This window comes from Cynocephalus volans, chromosome 8 (genome assembly GCF_027409185.1).
Source record: "Cynocephalus volans isolate mCynVol1 chromosome 8, mCynVol1.pri, whole genome shotgun sequence".
Classification (NCBI taxonomy): Eukaryota; Metazoa; Chordata; class Mammalia; order Dermoptera; family Cynocephalidae; genus Cynocephalus; species Cynocephalus volans.
Window position 1 is genome coordinate 37,288,396 of NC_084467.1, and position 20,711 is coordinate 37,309,106.

The following is a 20,711-nucleotide window of genomic DNA, read 5'->3' on the forward strand; positions in this document are numbered from 1 at the left end:
CACAGTTCTCTGCTTCAGTTCTACATTGTCAGTGTGGTCTTCCCAGATCATTCTGTTTATAATCATAGTGTCTTGAATTATGTCCAGCAATATTAGGTACCCAAATATTGGTTGACTGAAATAAGAGGATTATCCTTCCAAATAACTTGGTTTTATTAAGGTATAATTGATGTATAGTAAACTGCACATAACTTTGAAGTGAACAGTTTGAATTTTTACATATGTATACACCTGTAAACCATTGTCTCAGTCAAAATAATGAACATATTCATCACCCCAACATTTTCTAATGCTCCTTTGTACTTTATTCCCTCCGTCCCCAGGCATCCATTAATCTGCTTCCATCACTGTAGATGAGTTTGCATTTTGTAGTATTTTATCTAAGTAGAATCATGCAATATGTAATGTTTTTGTATGGCTGCTTTGATTCAGCACAATTATTTTGAGATTCATCCATGTTATCACATGTATCAATAGCTCATTCTTTCTGTTGGTGAATGGTACTCCATAATGTAGATATATCACAGTTTACCTATGTAGGCCCAGTTTTTGGCTATTACAAATAAAGCTGCGAATATTTGTGTACACGTCTTTGTATGGGCATGTTTTTATTTTTTGGGTTAATGTCTAGTAATAGAATGGCTAGATCATATGGAAGGTATATACTTTAAGAAACTTCCAAACTGTTTTCTAAAGTGATTTTACCATTTTACATTCCTGCCAGCAATGTATGAGAGTTCCAGTTGCTCTACATCTTCACCAACACTTGATGTGGTTAGTCTTTTAATTTTAGCCATTTTAGTGGGAGTATAATGGTATCTCATTGTGGTCTTAGTTTACAATTTTTGGATGACTAATGATATTGAACATCTTTTCATGTGCTTATTTGCCATCTGTATATCTTTGATGTGTTTGTTCAAATCTTTTGCCTGTTTTTTATTGGATTGTTTTTTACCATTGTGTTGTAAGGGTTTTTTTTTATATATTTAAGTCCTTTGTCAGAAGTTTTGCATATATTTTCTTCAAGTCTGTGGCTTGCCTTTTTTGTTTTTTATAACAGTGTCTTTCAAAAAGCAAAAGTTTTTCATTTTAATGGTCTGTCTAGTTTATGGATTTAAAAAATATTTTTAAAGTCAAGTGCAGTACTGAGAAGAGGGGAAAGAGTAGAGAGAAAGGAGTTTGATCTGTAATTGTGACTGGACAATTGAGATAACTCACTGCCTTCCAGCCAGCTTGATTTTTTTTTCCCCTCTTTTTTTTTTTTTTTTTTTTTGTCGTTTTTTCGTGACCGGCACTCAGCCAGTGAGTGCACCGGTCATTCCTATATAGGATCCGAACCCGCGGCGGGAGCGTCGCCGCGCTCCCAGCGCAGCACTCTACCGAGTGCGCCACGGGCTCGGCCCTTTTCCCCTCTTTTTATAGTTTGTGCTTTTTCTCTCATATTTAAGAAGTCTTCGCCAAACCCAGAGTCTCTAAGATTTTCTTCTAGAAGTTTTACAGCTTTAAATCTTACATTTAGAAAGCCCATGATCCATTTCAAGTTAATTTTTGTATAAGTTGTAAGATAGGATTGAGGTTCACTTTTCTACATGTGGATATCCAATTGTTCCAGCACCATTTGTGAAAAAGATTATCCATTCCTCATTGAATTGCCTTGGCAACTTTGTCAAAATTTCAATTGGCCATATGTGTGGATCTATTTTTGTACTCTCTTCTGTTCCATTTGATCTATTTATTTGCCTTTCTTGATGCCAATACCATGTTGTCTTGATCTTGAAATCACTGCCTCTTGCCTTGTTTATCTAAATGTTTGATTTTAAATTTGTATAACTTTGTTGTATGGATTTATAGTTCCTTTATGATTCCCTTTTTATTTGTCACATAATTAGCAAATATTTATAATATACAATATAGGCTTTGTGAGTAGATAAACCTTTAAGTGGAAATTTTCTGGTCAAGCTTCTGACAATGTTGCCTTTGAGATTTCTTTTGTTTTGCAATGGTAAATAAGTGAGAGTTAGCTAGGTCTTGTCAAAGTAGTCCAAAAGTTAAAAAAAAAAACCAAAACAAGAAACTATTATAGTTTAAATGTAGCAGGTGTTCAAAAGTTAACTTAAACAGTATTTAACAGAAAAAATCTTTTTCTTGCAGTCTGGATGTGGATAGTGAAGCTAAGAAACTATTGGGCTTAGGACAGAAACATCTGGTGATGGGGGATATTCCTGCAGCTGTCAATGCATTCCAGGAAGCAGCTAGTCTTTTGTAAGTACTGTGTGTTTTGCTATGATGTAATATTATGTTTCTTATAAACCTTGAGTCATAAACAGTCATTTTATGGGGAAAAAGAATGAAAAACAAGAGTTTAAAAATGTTTGCTTATTTTTCATGTAGGAATTTATTCCTATAACTGTAACTATAAAACCTAAATATTACTGAACAGTTTCAGTCTTTGGTTTTCCTGTGTAAGGTAATTTGTATTCCAGTCACTACTAATTAGGGGGACCAGCTTGTCCTGGTTTGTCTAGGATTTTATCAATTTTAACTCTGAGATTTTCTGGGGAAACCCCTTAGTCCCAAGCTATTCATGATGATTGGCACCCTCCCACTAATGCAATTATTGGAGCATTTTCCATAATTTTCAGCACCTTTCTTAGCTGCTGTTACAACTGCTTGGGGGTTAGCAGATAACACCAGGTGACCATACATACCTATATCTTGGAGGAACAGGTTAGCTTTAGTGCCTTGGGGTGGGGGTGGGACAGCTGGCCAGTACAGATTATTCAAATACTCTTGTTATTTAATGGTGTGCTAGGGGTGGAGTCCAAATTTTATCTAATGGTTAGTGTTTAGGTATTTTTATATAAAAATGAATGGTTGTCTTAGAATGTGATGTGTTTTCTGTGTTTTTAAGATTAAGCACAAATAAACACTTCCTCTTCCATATCTAGATACTAATAGCTAAAACTTACATACAGTGCCATCTGTATTTTTTGTGTGTGTGGCTGGCCATTATGGGGTTCCTAACCCTTGACTTTGGTGTTATAAGGCTGTGCTCTAACCAACTGAGCCATCCGGCTAGCCCCTGTGCTATCTGTATTTCTAAACATTGTTTTAAATACTTTTACATACATTAACTCATTTAGTTCTTGCAGTAGCTTTCTGAGCAGTTATTAACATTCCCATTTTACAGATAAGAAAACTAAGGCACTGTGAGATTAAGTAATTTGTCTAAGGTATACTGTAGAGATCATATTCTTTATATCATGATGCCTTTCCATGGACCTTACTCATCCTGTAGGTTCCAGCCTAAGGTCCTCTAACTGTTCTGGACCATATCAATATCCATCTTGTAGCTGGTAGAATACTTATTAATGCAATTTAGCTCTTAGATTATATACTAACTGTAACAGATTGATGTCACTTAGAATATACATGATGTATAGATGAAAAGCATGTAACTTATGTAACTTTAACTTCGTGCATTGTTTCTGTGTAAGTCCCTTTGACTTTGACTTAGAAAGCAAGAAGGGAGTATTGCTTTCCTAGAAGGATTGTGTTACTGAAGAAATGTCAATTTATAACTAAAGAACTAGGAATAAATATTTTAGACTAGATGTTAATGTAGATTTTAGATGTTTATTGTCTTTGTAGAGGTAAGAAGTATGGAGAAACAGCTAATGAGTGTGGAGAAGCCTTCTTTTTCTATGGGAAGTCACTTCTGGAGTTGGCAAGGTATGTCTTTCAAGCCTCAGTTTACAAGTAGAATGTTTTATATTACCTAGGCAGTCTGTTCAAAAACTTCAGTTTCCTTGTTTGCTAAGATTGTTTAGCTTTGAGATTTCACATATAAGCTAAGTAAGATTGGTTTACTTAGAAAGTGTTGAAGGAGCATGAAATATTGATGGAAGTTATGAATGGCACTTGATGCAAAGAATAGAATTTAAGTTTTGACTTTTGGAGTCATTAGAAGCAAAGATCTTTCCATTAGTGAACAGTCAGTAATTGATCAAAGCCCAATATATAGAGAGAACCTTTAAAAGCACTCTCAGGGAGCTCGAAGTAGTCATTCTTAATGAGGACTGAATGGAAGATAAATTGAAAGAACTAGCATGTGAGAATGTGTACTAAATAAGACTAATAAGTGGTCTTACTATTGGAAAGTTCTTGAGTATTTTCCGTCAGAATTTATTAACCAGAATAAAATATATTGAGAGTATACAAACTTGCAAATGAACTGTCGTCTATTTAATCTCTTCTGGTAAGTTTCTAATCTTGTAATCATACAGAACATTTTGATTTGTCATGATGATCTTGCCAGAGTGTTATTGGCTATCTAGAGAAATGGAGGTGGATGTGAAGTTTGGGAAATGTTTTGGCCCTATTGTAAAAGGAATGCATACAGGCCTTGTCCTTTTTTTTTTTTTTTTTTTTTTTTGGGACTCCTGTTTAGAAGGTCTTGTTCTTTTGATAAGAATCATTGCTTTTCAGGTGGCTGGACGAGAGGGGTATGCTTTTATTTCCTTTAGCACTCTTACAGCCTTAACTTTTTTTTTTTTTTTTTTGGCGGCTGGCTGGTACAGGGATCTGAACCCTTGACCTTGGTGTTACGACACCATGCTCTAACCTTAATTTATATTAGAAGTTTTGAGTATTGCTTTGTTCCACAAGTATGTATAGTTTTTTTTTCCTGTACTTGCTTACTCTTCTGTTGCTTTTATATAATATAGAACTACATTTTCTGTCTTAGAAAAAATTGTTGGTTTTAGCTGTTATACCTTTGGTGCTTTCTCCTTTTGTTCTCCTAGGATGGAGAATGGTGTGTTGGGAAATGCCTTGGAAGGTGTGCATGTGGAAGAGGAAGAAGGAGAAAAAACAGAAGATGAATCTCTGGTAGAAAATAATGATAACATAGATGGTATGTGGAGTTGCATGTGACACTCAAAAGATGCGACGTTGTATATTTCTTACATACAAGTGATGGAAATAGGGCTCTCCCTGCCCTGGATGGTCTCTTCTAAGATGCTTGGGGGGATTCCTGCATCTGTTGTAGACTGCAGTGAGGGTAGCTGAATACTGAAACTGACAGCAGGATAACTTAATTTCTCAAATAAGTCTGGTTATTTAAATTTGTGTTTTAAATATTACTACAATCTTAAATATTTTCAGATGAAAATTTTTAAGGCAGTCTGTGCAGCTCAGTTATTTTAATAACAATACCTTGGAGCCCTTTTACGTTTTTTTTGTGTCTAAAAGAATTAATTTCTCAGCTAAGTTTGGCTGCTAGAGTTTTTCATATCAGACAAGGGTCTATGTTTAAAGGACAGTGAAAAGCTTGGCTTCTCTTACCTAACTGGTAATCAAAATGCTCAAGCAGAATAAGATCTAGTTTAAGGAGCTTGGGTTTCTTTTGAAATAAGTTGCTCTGCTAGCTGGGAACTCTCCCTTTGCTTTTCTCAAGGGGGTAGATAGTTTTTAGGCCATCTGCTAAAACTTAAGCCAGGCCATTTGAGGGTTTAAAGGGGATGTATTTTTAGTTTCCATTTATGCCTTTATCATTAAACTCGAAGACATGTTTATGCTTCATGTTCTTTAACCATGTAGAGGAAGCAAGGGAAGAGTTGAGAGAACAGGTTTATGACGCCATGGGAGAGAAAGAAGAAGCCAAAAAAACAGAAGACATGTCTCTGGCAAAGCCTGAAATTGATAAAGAACAGGAGAGTGAAATGGAGAAGGGTGGAAGAGATGATATGGAGATAAGTGAGCCTACAGAGGAGCTACAGGCAAAAGCTGAGTCAACTCCAGATCAGTTAACCGAAACTTGTGAAGAGGCAGAAGAAGCTGAGGTCACTTCTGGAAAACCAGAGCAGGAAGCACCAGATGCTGAGGAAGGAAAATCAGTTTCTGGGACTGACATCCAAGATGAGTGCAGAGAAGAAGGTCAGGAGAAGCAGGGAGAGGTAACTATGAGCATAGAGAAGCCGGAAGAAGCTTCCGAAGAGCAGCCTGTTGTGACTCTAGAAAAGCAGGACACTGCAGTTGAGGTAGAAGCAGAGCCTGTAGATCCGACAGTCCAACCAGTGGATGTGGGTGGGGATCAGCCTAAGGATCAGGTAGCTACCTCTGAAAATGATCCAGGAAAGGCTGTTCTTGAGCAACTTGTAGGGCAAGAAGTACCTCCTGCTGAAGAGTCACCAGAGGTGATAACAGAGGCTGCAGAGGCCTCAGCTGCAGAGGCTGGATCACAAGTCTCTGAGAAGCCTGGGCAGGAGGCCACAGTTCTCCCTAAGGATGCTACAGTCAATGGACTGTCAGCTGCAGGAGGTCATACTCCTATTGAACCACAGACTTCTGCAGAAAGACTGACAGAAACAAAAGATGGCTCAGAACTAGAGGAGAAGGTCAGGGCAGAGCTGGTTCCTAGCCAGAAGGAGACTAAGCTGTCCGTAGAAGAGTCTGAGGCAGCTGGAGATGGGGTTGAGACCAAGGTAGCCCAGGGTGCTACTGAAAAATCACCTGAAGACAAAGTTAAGATAGCTGCTAATGAAGAGACACAAGAGAGAGAAGAACAGATGAAAGAGGGTGAAGGTAACCGGGATATGCAAGAGCTGCAGTGGGTGGATACATTCTGGATTTGACTCACTAATCATGGGTAAAAGTCAGCCTTCCATTCAGGATTTTCCGTCTGCCTTTGGATTAGGAAAGGGCTACATGAAAATGGGGGTAGCTTAAGAAGGTTGTGATAAGTTGAGCAAGCTAAATAAAAAGCAGCAAGTCTTCTTTAGCTGGCTTACAAACTAATGCTTTTACTAACTGCAAAATAGGTCTTCTGTGATTTCTGAGACTTGGCTAGCTATCAGTAACTTATTGCACCATACTAGCCAATAAAAGGATGGAAAAGATGGATGAGGGGTGGAGTAGGTAGGGAAATAGTGGGCTAGGCTGGCAGAGAATGCTGAATGGATGTTCACTTGCATGCCTCTGGATTTTTTTGTTTTACTGTTCACATGGTTTCTCTGCTTTAGGAAGCAGGAACAGAGCAGTAGAATCCACTGAATTGGTACACTTAAGCAGGCATGCCATTTAAATGAATGTAGTTAACCTTGAATGTTTATCACCAGAGTTAAAGAATTCTGGTACTCCTCTACCATTAGTCTTCAGGAAGTGTTTAGAGGCTTATTCACATTAGTTAAGACAGTTCCCCCCTCCTCCCCTGCCAAAGACAGACAAAAAATTAACCATTTAGCCCTCTTGCTGCTTCCCTCCCTCATTTCATGCTTGCTTTGGCTGCTAAACTGAATTTCTTGTTACTTAAAATGTTATAAAGTATGGATGCTTTGTGCAGTTATTGGTCTAAATTGTGATTAAATTTCAAGATGTATAAGCCTCTAATTAATAATTCCGTAATTGGCACGTCTGACTTGAGTTGTGCTATTATTTGAGGATTCTACTGTATATAAGGTTCATCTAACATTGGCATTAATAACCACAGGTATATTCCAATTAATTGTTACCACTTTGTGTAATTGCCAGACTACTTCAAGAGTTCTCTTAAGTTTTAGATTTTTGAAGATCTGTCTTCAATACTTGGAGCTCATACTGGTAAACTTTCTTCTCTCTACCTATGTGCAGGAACCTGTACTCCAGCCAGCATAAGCAATAATAACCAGAAGTGAATTGGCTAAATGGTAGCACCACTGGGATTCTTATTGACATTTAGGAGTTCTTTGTGGAAAAAGCACAGAACTGAATTCCTCATATTTTTTAAAACTCCCAGGTCTTGATCTTAATGTGAGCAAGGACAGTAATAAGCTACAGTGAAGATGTCATATTTCCATGGTTTGTCTGTTTAAAAACTATTCAGTTCGGGCCGAGCCCGTGGCGCACTCGGTAGAGTGCTGCGCTGGGAGCGCGGCGGCGCTCCCGCTGCGGGTTCGGATCCTATATAGGAATGACCAGTGCACTCACTGGCTGAGTGCCGGTCACGAAAAAAATAAATAAATAAATAAATAAATAAATAATAATAAAAACTATTCAGTTGGATAAGTAACATTGTTAGAGCTCTCTTACATAAATTACTTCTGGTTCCAAAACAATACTGTTTGGTAGATAGTTTTACTTCAGTTAATGAGGAAATTGAGGCTTATAGGTTATGTGACCTGTCTAGGATCAAACAGTAAGTCACAGTACTTAACCCAAACCTAGATCTGCCTTGAATATATTGTTCTTCCCAAGCAAGCTGCCTTACACTGAGTAAGGCAACTTTCATCCCTTCCCTTCACCTACCTCTTACCAGAAATTTCCTTATAACTTATTTTAAAAATTACTTACAAGAGCCCCAGGCTCTTCATAAGTTGCATTATTTAGTGTTGTGTGCCCAGGTCCTGTTCTACTTAAAAAGATGGCACGGTTTTCCCTATTACAAATGAAGAAGTGGGAAAAAGAAGTTAGATAATTTCCCCTAGTCACACAGCCAGTAAAGAGAGGGTTGGCTACCTAGACAGTCTGGCTCTAGGGCCCAGCCACGAACTTTCTGTGCTTTATTCCTCTTTATGTGGTAACACCGGTCTGCAGAAATCTTTGCAAGTAGTTTTCTCTTGACTTAAAAATTAAAACCCCATTTCCTACCACCTCTTGATTTTGCCACCGCTTGGGCTGTCCATATCCCTGATAAGGATAATTGGTCTGTTCTTTTCTAATTTTGTCATGTTAGATGTGATTAGTAAGTAACAAAATTTTTAAATTGTAGACATAAAGCTTGGTATGCTCAGATGGACTCTACTGGTCAGTCCTGTGGTGGGTACCTGAGTTCCCTGTGGGAGTGCTAGAATAACCAAGAATCGCACGTTTTCTTTAAGATTCTTTCTTCTGGTTCTGGTTTGCACCACTCTGTGCCCATAGTGTTTTGAGGTTGCGGCAAGATCAGAGAAATGTATGTCAGCTTTTTCCTTTCTCTGAAGGATGAAATAGTCAAACCACAAAAAATATTCCAGGCTGGCCAGTTAGCTCAGTTGGTTAGAGTTTGGTGTTATAACACCAAGGTCAAGGTTCAGATTCCTATACCAGCCATCCATCCAAAAAAAAAGAAATCCATTTTCCAAAGAAACTTGGGAAATACTTTAACAAATTTTTTACTAAGGACATGAGATCGTTCCCATTAGTACCTGGCTACAGGTTACCAGGACAAGAAATGTTTTAATGTAATGGCTCTCTCATTAACCTCTCCAGCATTCCATGAAAGTAGTGCAGGGTCCTCAAGAGCAACCAATATTCATCTCAGACCATTATAAGAATTTTAATTTGAAAATTTGATGTAAAACTCCAAGTAATTAAGATATTTTGTGCCAAATTGGAAATCATCATCTAGCATTTTGGTATGAGTAGGAACAGATGCCAGATAAGTAAGAATAAAGTCATAATATCAATTTAACTTTTCCTACAAATTGGGAAGATAGTGTTTTTTTTTAATCTATTGTGAGAAACCTGTAGATCTACTTAAGCTGTTTTGCATATTCTGCTGGAGATGGGCAGAGTCAATAAAACCACCCATCTAGTCTAAACTCTGGAAACTAAGCCCACACCCACTTGGAAATTTGGACATGAAAAGATAATGGTGTGTGTTGGTAGCTATATTTCAGAAGCACTGAATTATAGTCAAAGGAGAAAAGCAAGTTACTTGATAAAACAAGTTTTGTGGGCTGGCCCGTGACTCACTTGGGAGAGTGTGGTGCTGACAACACCAAGTCAAGGGTTAAGATCCCCTTACCGGTCATCTTTTTAAAAAAACAGGGTTTGCTATAGGTGTTAACTAGCTTGTAACTGGTTCTTAGAGGACTTCTGTAGTTCGTTCTAGTAATTTGTGATATATAGGAATTTTCTGTGCCTCTCTCTATCCTGAAACAGTAGCGCTTAACAGATAAAACTACTTTAACCTGAGTTCATTGCTCCAAGGCCTAATTTCTATATTTTCATTCCTGTGATAGGTTGTTAGGAGACAGTATTTGAGCTCTTTTGCTGGTGTTAAAAATGCTAAAGGGAGGGTGGCAGAGGTAGGCACATTATACCCAATTCATGAATTGTTTGTATCAACAAAAAGCCTATCACTTGGCATTCTGAATTTTAAGTTTCTTATCACTGAGAGTGTAGGGCTACTTACTAGCTGGCTGTCCTTTAGGTGGTTGGTTGACATAACGAATGTATGTCAATATGGTGTTGATAAGGAATCATCGACAAGGTCCAAGAGTAAAATAACTGATTGTGATACTTCTCACTCAAATTCTGTACATGCTGGCTGGAGTCTGTGGCATGCTCATTGGTGAGAGCTGGTAAGGACTATGCTTTTTTCTCCACAGCTCTGTTGTGAGAAAGCTAGTCTCTTGAGCATTCTTACTCTGAATAGACTGGAATAATAACGTTGGTACTTTTCTAGCCTATTAGTATTATCTAATAAGTGGCTTAAAGACAGCAGAAACACTGGCTGGTGCTTCCACTACTTCTGGATGAGTGAATGGGAGCTTCTAGCCTGTGAATAAGTAGCAGTAGCTGATCTGTCTCATTCTGAATGATCCTGGTTAACTTTTATGAGAGAAACACAGCTTTTTAATTGCTGAAGTTCTGATCCATAGACTACAAGATTACACATTCTTAATCTAGAGTAGACTTGACTTAGACTGTAACCGCTGACTTTATATTCAGTTAAGATGTTAACTGACTCAGATTAGCATCTGGCCTGTCCTATCTTAGAATATAGGTTGACAGATGTTTGTTGGAATCCTTGCCTAGTCTGAAGATAATCCTTAGTTATATTCTCAATACTGAAGGATTTTTGCTTGTAGAAACCGAAGGCTCAGAAGAGGAGGATAAAGAAAATGACAAGGCCGAAGAAACGCCAAACGATTCAATTCTTGATAACAAGGTAAATTGTTATTTGTTCAGTACTGTTGTCTGCTTTCTTATTGTAGGACTTTAGCTTACTAGTGTAGGTGTGCTTATTATCGATAGCTGTTTCTTGGTTAGGGACTAGAGATCGTTTATTTGGGCCCAGAATGGAAAGTTCTATTTAATCCCAGGGGACTCACCATATCACTGTTACATACCACTGACATAAGGTGATGGCTTAGGATAGAAACTTTTAGGGACCCATTCTGTAGGTTTTAGGGAGAAAGTCTGAATTCTGAATCACATGTCTATCAGGTTTTTTTGTTTTGTTTTTAGCCATACTAAATTAATATATTTAAATTTGTACTCTAAAAAGATGCCTGTCTTAGGGGCCAGCCCATGGCTCACTTGGGAGAATGTGGTGCTGATAACATCAAGGCCCTGGGTTCGGATCCCTATATGGAGATGGCTGGTTTGCTCACTTGGGAGAGCGTGGTGCAGTCAGCCCCAAGTCAAAGGGTTAAGATCCCTTTACCGGTCATCTTTTGTTTAAAAAAAAAAAGATGCCTGTCTTGTACTTCTGCCTAATACCAATGATTTGTATATATTTTAGTCTCTTCAAGAAAATGAAGAGGAGGAGATTGGGAACCTAGAGCTTGCCTGGGATATGCTGGATTTAGCAAAGATCATTTTTAAAAGGTAAAACTTTTGGTGCTTCTAGGCTCAGGTTGGGTGCCTGGTGGTTGAATAGAAAGCAGTTTAGAGTTAGACAAGTATTATTAAAGGTTCTGAATAACTTTCCTTCTTTTAGGCAAGAAACAAAGGAAGCTCAGCTTTATGCTGCACAGGCACATCTTAAACTTGGAGAAGTTAGTGTTGAGTCTGGTAATATATTTTCCATTTTACTCTCTCCTCTTCTAATCGCCCCCCTCCCTCATTCTTCCTCAGTAGATTTCGTAGAATTCAGCCTGACAGATGAAGTTGGGTGGTTGGCTTTAAAAAGACAGTAGCTTGGGTTCCCTATTTTCCCTAGAACAATCTTCTTCTAAATGATATTCTAAAGTAGAGTAGGTTTTCTTAAGATCATTTTACATTCTTTATAGTCAAGGGTCTTGGAGATATTACAAACAAAAATAAAATGTAAAATAGGGGAGCATTCTTACAGAGTGGGTCTGAATTCTAGAAGTACTTTATATTAAATGTGGTCCATTTATTTGCTCTTCTTTTTCTCTACATTAGAGAACTATATCCAAGCTGTGGAGGAGTTCCAGGCTTGCCTAAACCTGCAAGAGCAGTACCTGGAAGCCCACGACCGTCTCCTTGCAGAGACCCACTACCAGCTGGGCTTGGCCTATGGGTACAACTCTCAGTATGATGAGGCAGTGGCACAGTTCAGCAAATCTATTGAAGTCATTGAGAAGAGAATGGGTGAGTGAGCACCAGCTGCTTCATGATTATGTTGATGGATCCAGTAATTGATAAGTATTAAAACATTAAAAAAAGTATCCTCTTGTACTGATCACTGAACTGATCTTTACCTGTTCTTTGTAGCTGTACTAAATGAGCGGATGAAGGAGGCTGAAGGATCACCTACTGAATATGAGAAAGAAATTGAGGAGTTGAAGGAACTGCTACCTGAAATTAGAGAGAAGATAGAAGATGCAAAGGAGTCCCAGCATAGTGGGAATGTAGCCGAATTGGCTCTGAAAGCTACTCTGGTTGGTTCCATTTCCCTTTAAAGTTTTGATAATAGCATGTTTAGTACTGTTAAGGTTCCATTTGCTAGGAAGTTTTCATCATGAGTTGGTGATCGGAGGGAATGTGAGAACTCATCTAATTATTCCTATTAAATAGTATAGTGGGTAGCAGAATATGCCCTGGAGCCAGACTGTCGAGGTTTTAATTCCATCTCTACTACAAGTTATTTTCATCTCTGAGAACTCCTCTGTATAGATTAGTGAGGCATGGAGGGCTTTTAATCCCAAAATGCCTGGCTCTGCTTTTGGCTACCAGGATGTCAGGGAACTTTTTACCCTGCAGTTAGGATATGGAGGGTTAGTTTAATATCTACACTCTGCCCGTGCCCTAGGTGGGGAGTGAGTGGACGTAAGTGGGTGGGGTGGAGTGGATGATCTTGCTACTGCTTTATGGAGGCCACTAGCACTTCAGATCTTAATTAGGTACTTAGATGATGGGTACCTGTTTTAAGACTGTGGGTGACCTTGGTTCTATCCTGGAACCCATCTGGGTTTGTCATCTCTCACACAGGTGGAGAGCTCTACTTCAGGTTTTACTCCTAGTGGAGGAGGCTCTTCAGTCTCCATGGTGGGTATTGAGGTGTATTTTTCATTTTATGGTGTCGGTGTTGGCCTGGTATAGCTTGTACATTGCTAACAAAGACTTCTTTTTTGCCAGATTGGCAGTAGAAAGCCAACAGATGGTGCTTCCTCATCAAATTGTGTGACTGATATTTCTCACCTTGTCAGAAAGAAGGTAAACCTACAACTGCATGGTTGTTTCTTTTCTACCTTTTCCCAGTCTTTTTTTTTTCTTTTGGTTGCAAATGATACATGAGGAATACTTTTGCTATACCTCCTAATAGTTGAAGCAATAAAATTTTGCAAAGGTGATGAGGATTTGTGAGTGAAGATATTAATTGAAGACCTCTTCAGCAAACTCTGGCCTATTCTTAGCCCGAGGACTATTAAGAAAGCTGCTGAGAAGGATTGGTCAGATGAGTCGATTTTAGGAAGTTTTCTTTGATAGCAGTCATTCAGCAGCAGGCCTGCTGATACTTAAATTCCTGTGAGTCTGCCTTCTGCCTGTAGTTCCAATAGTTCTTTTCTGTTGGGGGAGAGAGTTAACTCATGCTTTGTTTCCTAACTCAAATATAAGAATTCAAATATACTTTGGTTACAGTTCATATCTACTCCTCACCCCCACCCTACCCCAGTGTGCTTCCAGCAGTAGGGAGGCTGAATTGTTGATATATTGGGATAGACAGTTTATCCTGCAGAGTACAGGTTGACATGTTCCCCCTGTGGCTAGGGGGAGAGGCCTTAAGAGCTGTGAATCCTGGTGTTCAGGATCATGGGGGTTAAGAAAATGTTTTGCACTTGTCTTTTTACAAACATTAAGCACATTTGTGAAGCCTTCACAATTATATCTTTAGAGGAAACCAGAGGAAGAAAGCCCCCGGAAAGATGATGCAAAGAAAGCCAAACAAGAGCCAGAGATGAATGGAGGCAGTGGGGATGCTGTCCCCAGTGGAAATGAAGTTTCGGAAAACATGGAGGAGGAGGTGGGCAGTTAAGCAGGGCTTGGTCTCTTGCCTCATCCCCTTGTTCTCAGTCTTCCCAAAGTGCATGCTCCCACTTTGAGCTTGTTTGGATTGCTTGAGTGCAACCCTCACAATGATTGTGCAGGAAGCAGTTTGGTTATGGAGTATAGGATGTCTCACTGACAAGCAGAACCTATTTACCACACGTCCCCTCTAATGAATGTATAATTATTGGTTCTGTCAGCCCAATTATCACACAGAATTCAAGAAATGGACTTGTTCTTTGTGGTTACTGCCCTCCTAGTTATAGGGAGCAAAGCAGAGTTTGGGGGATCCGTGTTTACTTCCTGACTGAGGCCTGCTTGGTTGTATAAGATGTAATGGCTCAAACTAGGGTCACTGTTTGTCTTCCAGGCTGAGAATCAAGGTGAAAGCCGAGCCGCAGTGGAGGGAACAGTGGAGGCTGGAGCTACAGTTGAAAGCACTGCATGTTAAGAGAGGGAGCAGAGCCTTCCTCCCAAGGGAAAGCGTTTTTGTATATAATGTATTTTTTCACTTTTGGGGGATTCTTTTTGTATAACTTCAATAAAGATTGTAAGCAAAGGTTGAGGCTTTGATGGTTTTTTTCTTAAATACTGGCTGAAGCTGTGCCTTGCTTGCAGCACTCCAGGTTTAAAATGGTGGCCAAAGGTCTTTTTTTTTTGCCTCTGTACTGATCCATGTTGGAGATTCTAATCCCAATTCTTGTCTAACATGGACATGATTACATCCAATGGTGCTATATTTTTTTCTATTTTCAAATACTTGACTGAACCCAGCTGTCTTGCAAACCTTCAGTGTGGTGCTGTCCTGGATGGGGACTCCAAAAACAAGACTTGGTGAAGACATTGCTCTTTGGTACCGAAAATGGACAATGGACTTTGGCTGTAAGCCAGGCCTTGGGTGGTACCTGTCTTCTATCCATCTTGTCTCCAGTTGGAGCCATAATCCTGTCAGGAAAAAGAACTTTGAAGAAAACTTGGGAAAGTGAGCCCTGAGGAAAGTAGTTGGTGTGTTTAATCGTAGACAATTGAGCTCTTTGGTTTGAAAGTGTCTGAGGGAATGGTGATGGACACTTTTGATATGGTTGGAAGAATCTGTGGGGAGGCTGGCTAGTTGAGTTACATCTGTTATTTTCTGTATAGAAAGGCCTACATCAACACTTGGAATTGTTACCCTCTCTGCAGTTTTGAGTTCTCAAATAAAGACGCTAAATAGCTGCTGGTCTGGAATTGTGTTTAAAGATCTTACAGTGGGATCCTATGCTGCCTTGGAGCGTTTCAGTGTGGGATGTGGGGTTGAAAGGCAAAAACTAGCCCATCTAGTCCGAGGAGGCTGGTAGTCAGGGCACTGGTATTAATGCCATTTCATTGGACTCAGCCAAGGTGTAGGGCTTGTGTAAGACCCTGACTGAGCTGTCTCTGACCTAACCCTTAGTTTAAGAACCTGTTATGGACCAGGCACTATTTGCATCTGAATTCCAAACAGTGCCTGTCCTACATTACCTAAGGGAATTTAACTTAATAATTCTAGTACTCATAAGGCTACTCTCCTTTACTGGACAGACAGTAGGTTAGAACCTGTTGTTTTTAACATCCAATGTTGAAGGAAGGGAGCTATGCTGACCCCCAAGTGAACCCCATTTTTCAGAGTTTATTTTTTTCTCAAAATAATACAGAATAGTTGGAGTTTTTCTGGGCTGGTCACAGTAACTCATGGCTGCTGAATCTCTGGCTTTGAACTTCCTTCCTGAAGGTGCCCTTGTATGGTCCATGTCCTGAGGCTTCTTTCTTCTTTTTTGGTCAGGACAGTCATGACATACTTAGCTCCCAGGCCCTTGACCTTCTTAGGTTGACACTGGGATCTAGGACTAGGCCTAGTTATCTAATTTTAGCTAGATCTCATATGCGACCCGACTTGGGAGGAACCTCATTGGGCTGGGGCCCTACCCTGGAATAGAGCAAGGATCAGGAACTCTGTTTATGGGGACCTTGTGAGCCAGGAAGACTTCCTGGCAGCAGTGCTGAGGAAGCTGGGATTTGAATGGAAAAGTTTGACAATAAAACTCGCTTTGGCAAGACCCAGGTGGGAATTACTTTAGATAGTTCCTTCAGGTGGAATTAAAGAATACCCCTCACTCCCGTCACCTTTCTGATTGCTTCCTATGTGCCAGGCAATATGGTAAATGCCCAACATACTCATTTAATCCTCATGTTAATCTATTTTGCAAAAGGAAAACGGGTACAGAAAGGTCAAGTATTTGTAGGAGGTGGCAAAGCTGTGGTTGGAGCTCATATTTTGCACTCATAACCTATTTTCTTCTAGGCTCTATGTCAGAAAATAGTAAATCTGCAGGTCTTGGAGTAGGCCTCAGTCTAATCCCTAGTCCTGTGCATGTGAAAATGCTCATATTCACATTTGCCTGGGCTCAGAAACCTGGTGGGGGTGGGTCAAAGCTGTGGTGAGGGCCCAAACCCTTGTGTCTATCCTTAACTCTGCCAAGGGGCTCTTCTGCAGGAGGTGGAGGATCAGCAAAGCCAGCTGTGGGAGTGAGGGAATTGGCTTCCAGTGAAGATGAGCTGGACACCTGTGAAATGGGGAGAAGACAGGTCTTTAGCAAGACTAGAGATTAAGAGCACAGGTTCTGGAGTGAGACTACCTTAACTACTTACTGTGCACCAAATTAACCTGGTCTTGCTTTGATAGAGATGATGTGAGGATCAAATGAGGTAGTGACTGGCACATAGCAGTCAATAAAGGCTGGCTGTTAACCACGCCATTCATACCTGTGGTGTCCCTAGCTCCAGTTGGGCCCTCACCATGGGTGGGTATTTGTACTCGTGGGCACTTGCTGGATTGATCTCCGCCCGTGTCTGGACACCTGTGTCTCTCGCATTCACCAGCCGCAAAAAGAGCTCAGCCTGACCTGCCTGGGGAGAGGTGAAATTGTACTGCACCTGCACCTTAGAGGAGGAGACCCAGTTCCCACCCTCCACACTCACCTGGGGAATCCCATTCAGCTGCCCGAGGCTAAGGCTGGAGTCCCGAGGAAGAGCCCGAAGTGGGAGGCGCCAATGGCCACTTAGCACCCGCTGATCTTGGTCAAATAGCACCAGTGAGGCCCAAGCCTTTGGCTGTGGTGCTCTAGCCCCTGCCAGCCCCTGCCAGGCCTGTAGCTCACAGACCAAGGATACTGATGGTGACGGTGGCAGTCTGTAGAACAACCAGAGGTGTTGGAAGCCAGAGCTGCAGTCCCTTCCTTGGACTCAGCCCTCAGAGCCAAAAGTCCCCATATACAGATGAGAAAACAGCAGAATGAGGGACAAGCTTCAGTTGTGGCAAAGTACCAAAGTCATGATCCCTACCTACTAACCTGGGCACAGGTTGCCTGCTGGCGAGGATGGCACAGTTGCCCGTGGGCCCAGGAGCTGGAGGTGGGGGTAAGCAAAGGGCTGGGGGCAATGCTGTGGTCGGTCCTGTATCCTGTCCATCTCGGGCCAAACCAGTCATTAGCTGCACCCAAATCCAAGAAACCTCGAGGCCCCACAGGAAGTCATAGAAAATGACCAGGCCAGCCCTGGGGCACAAAAATCCAAGCACACAAACACAACTCTTCTCACCCTCCCTTTCCTCAGCCAGTTCCCCAACCCTAGCTGGCCGTAGTGGGTCCCCTTAAGCAGAGGTGGTCAAGTCACAGAGGATCTCAAAGGAGGGTTCAGGTCTCACCCGGGGTCGTATGGTGCAGGGCCCAGCGTATCAGATGTGGGCAGCAGGAACCGTGGGTCCAGGCCCAGGTCTCTGGTCATGGTTCCAAGAAGCTGCGGCTGCAAGGAAAAGAGCTGACTCCTCCAGAAAGCCTCCTAGCTCCCATACTCCCCCAACTACACAGAGCAGAGCTGCCTGCCCCACCCCCTGGGTCCTCACAGGCTTTCCCAAGCCACCCAAGAACTGGACATCGGTGGAGCCTGGAGCTGGCGGCTGCGGGGGCGCCATCGGCGGCAGGAGGAGTGGAGGATCTCTCCTCCCCCTCAGGCGTGGGTTGGGACTGGCCAGGAGTTGGGGTTCCGCTGGCCCTAGGAGCAGAGGACGAGTTAGGGCGCCCCTGAGCGGGATGAAGCAGGTAACTGGGTTGAGATCCCCTTCCCCGAGAGCCGAGCCCACAAATGGATCCACAGTCACGGGGATAAAGGGACACACACGTTGAGATTAGGGTGGACATGAACAGACGAGGCACAAAGCTTCATTCCCTATGCACCCCCTTCCCCTGACGGGCCTGCTGGGAACCTGGGGAGGACTGGGTGGGATGGGGTAGGGGTGCGCACTGACCCCAGGGCGCCCTGCCTGGGCTCCTCTGCGTCTGCAAGGCCAGGATTTCTGCCTCCAGGCGCCGGTTTTCAGCTTCCACTACTAGAAGCTCCCCCGAGGTGGCACCTCCCCTTCCTGCGAGGAACAAATCTGACCTGTCACCTTTGATACCGGTGACCGGTGGGTACGGCTCCGAGCAGCTCTCCAGCGTTAGGCCTCTTAGGAAAAGGCTAGACTGTCAGCTCACGTTCTAGCCGCGGTCACAAAGACCATGTGGGTTTCCTACCTTGAGGCGTTTGACCATGCCAACGGCGCCCACCCTCAGGCCCTTTTCTCCTCCCACGACTAAGACCATGGCGCCGAGAGGCCCTCCTGGCTGGCCCTTCCTCCTGTTCACCCACCCCTGCGTGTCCGCGACCGCCGCAGCTCCAGTGCTGACGCCTCCACTTGCAACTGCCACATCTGGCCCAGAACGCCGGGGTCCCGGCCCCCGCCTCGAATGTAGGCCTTCCGTAGGGCCCTACGGAGGGGGCGGACACGAAAGCGGTCTTTCCAGGACTGATGAAAACTTCTCCCCTTGCCCGTCCCGGGCCCCGGACCTCACCCGATCTCGGCAGCCAGAGTCCCTGGGTTGGCCTGGAGCACCGGACAATAGAGTTCTGCCTCTAGCCAGGCGTTCAACCGGGTCCTAGGGTGGGCGGGGACGTACGGCGAGACCGCGTCAAGGACGTTAACCTCGGCCTCCAGCCGCCCCGCCCTCCCGTCACGCCCCGCCCCCAGCCGCGCGCCCCCCGTCCCGGCTTGGTTCGGGTCTCACCCCGGCTGGGAGTGCAGCTCTTGAACGTGCGCCCCCAACACCTCTAGATCCCCTCGCGTCCGCCCGGTCTCTGCCCGGAGTTCTCGAAGCTCCCGCTCCAGCCCAAATAGGCGGGATATTCCGCCCCGCGCCCGGGCCACAGCTTGGAGGCGCCGGCGCAGTTCTGAGGGAGAGAGGGACCGAGTCAGAACGGTCCAAACCACCTTAAGCCAAATGGAGGGGAGCGTGTCCCCGGCCCCCCTCTTCCTTCACCCTCGCCGCGTCGCTCCAGCGCCCGGCTCTGTGCTTCTGTCTCCGCTACGCGCCTTGAGCGAGTCCGGTGCAGCGCCCGCAGCCGCTCCCCGGGGCTCCCTGCAGCCTGGCAGGCGGTGGGCTGAGGCGGCGCCGCGGACCCTTGTGTTATCCAGGGTCGCATTTCCTGTAGGGATAGCCGCAGCCGCCGCACCTGGAGGTAACAGTGGTTCGCCACCTCCGTGTTGGGGTACTCTGTCCACGTATGATCTACAGGTTATACTTTGAGCCATGGGGAATGGCGGGTGGCCGTACCTCCTCTGTTAAACTCTTTAGAGTAGATTGGCTGGCCTCCTGGACTTCTTGTGGCACTACCTGGGGACAGGGTATAGGATGACAAGTCCTGAGGATTCGGCTCCCTTGAATACTCACCCGTGGCCACGGAGGCAGCCCTTACCGCGGCACCCCGTGGTTCTGTGGCTACTGAGGACTGTGCTCCTAGTGTCATCTCTTGGGTTAGGCGGCCAATGCAGAAGCGCTGAGTGTGGGTGGCCAGCAGGGCCCAGGACCGGAAAGCCATGTCACAAGACCCACAGTGCAAGAGCCCTGGTTCCCCAGAATGGGAGGCCATGGCATGAGACCTGCAGAAGACGGGACAGAGGGTAGGGGAAAGGCAGAGAAGGATGAAAGAGACAGCCAGAGCAGAAAGGAAAGACCAGGTCTTTTGGTTCTACAAGATCTTTAAGTTTGTTTGGGGAGGAGCCTTAGCTCCCTGGGCAGCAACTACAGGCCTGGGCAGGTCAGGAGAATGGATGGGGAAGCCGTGGTCACCTTTGGGAGGAGCCCCTGGCTTGGAAAAGTGTCACAACGTTTGTTCCACCTTATTGCATGAGTTTGGGCAAGTATGTAATGCACCCTGGTTTCCTGGCTTATAATAAAGGGTAACAAACAGTTGCCTCCTAACTAGCTGTGCCCGTATTACTTCACTGACTCCATCACTGGCCATTAATTGGCAAGTGTCTTTTTCATGGCTGTATTCCTAAATGTATTAAATGATAGTGCCATTCTCCAGTCCAGGGAACACCTGGAAGAGGAGGCAGTCTGCCCTTTTGGGAATTTTTTGTTGTTGCTGTTGTTAAAAGATGACTGGTAAGGGGATCTTAA

General features: G+C 43.3%; 2 protein-coding genes across 3 annotated transcripts in view; one reads left to right on the top strand and one right to left on the bottom strand.

Moving 5' to 3' along the window:
• NASP (nuclear autoantigenic sperm protein) overlaps positions 1 to 15,399 on the top strand; it is a 35,995-nt gene extending 20,596 nt beyond the window's left edge. Inside the window, exons 3-15 of one of the 2 annotated variants that reach the window (XM_063104636.1) lie at positions 2,152 to 2,262; positions 3,652 to 3,732; positions 4,806 to 4,915; positions 5,602 to 6,585; positions 10,833 to 10,912; positions 11,489 to 11,574; positions 11,687 to 11,760; positions 12,115 to 12,303; positions 12,427 to 12,593; positions 13,144 to 13,200; positions 13,291 to 13,368; positions 14,048 to 14,176; positions 14,570 to 15,399. In XM_063104636.1, the coding sequence (XP_062960706.1) occupies positions 2,152 to 2,262; positions 3,652 to 3,732; positions 4,806 to 4,915; positions 5,602 to 6,585; positions 10,833 to 10,912; positions 11,489 to 11,574; positions 11,687 to 11,760; positions 12,115 to 12,303; positions 12,427 to 12,593; positions 13,144 to 13,200; positions 13,291 to 13,368; positions 14,048 to 14,176; positions 14,570 to 14,650 (2,227 nt within the window). In that variant the 3' untranslated portion in view covers positions 14,651 to 15,399. The remainder of the gene's footprint in view (positions 1 to 2,151; positions 2,263 to 3,651; positions 3,733 to 4,805; positions 4,916 to 5,601; positions 6,586 to 10,832; positions 10,913 to 11,488; positions 11,575 to 11,686; positions 11,761 to 12,114; positions 12,304 to 12,426; positions 12,594 to 13,143; positions 13,201 to 13,290; positions 13,369 to 14,047; positions 14,177 to 14,569) is intronic. The other variant, XM_063104637.1, reaches the window with a different exon arrangement.
• A 473-nt stretch (positions 15,400 to 15,872) lies between these two features.
• Positions 15,873 to 20,178, bottom strand: CCDC17 (coiled-coil domain containing 17). The gene is made up of 13 exons (XM_063106244.1): positions 20,005 to 20,178; positions 19,863 to 19,922; positions 19,569 to 19,761; positions 19,317 to 19,479; positions 19,104 to 19,187; positions 18,901 to 19,019; positions 18,521 to 18,634; positions 18,119 to 18,267; positions 17,921 to 18,018; positions 17,568 to 17,771; positions 17,197 to 17,407; positions 17,014 to 17,124; positions 15,873 to 16,781 (listed from the first exon to the last, which is right to left on the bottom strand). Exons 1-13 carry the CDS (start codon positions 20,176 to 20,178, stop codon positions 16,623 to 16,625), a joined length of 1,839 nt encoding a protein of 612 aa, XP_062962314.1. The 3' UTR covers positions 15,873 to 16,622.
• Between the last annotated feature and the right edge of the window lie 533 nt (positions 20,179 to 20,711).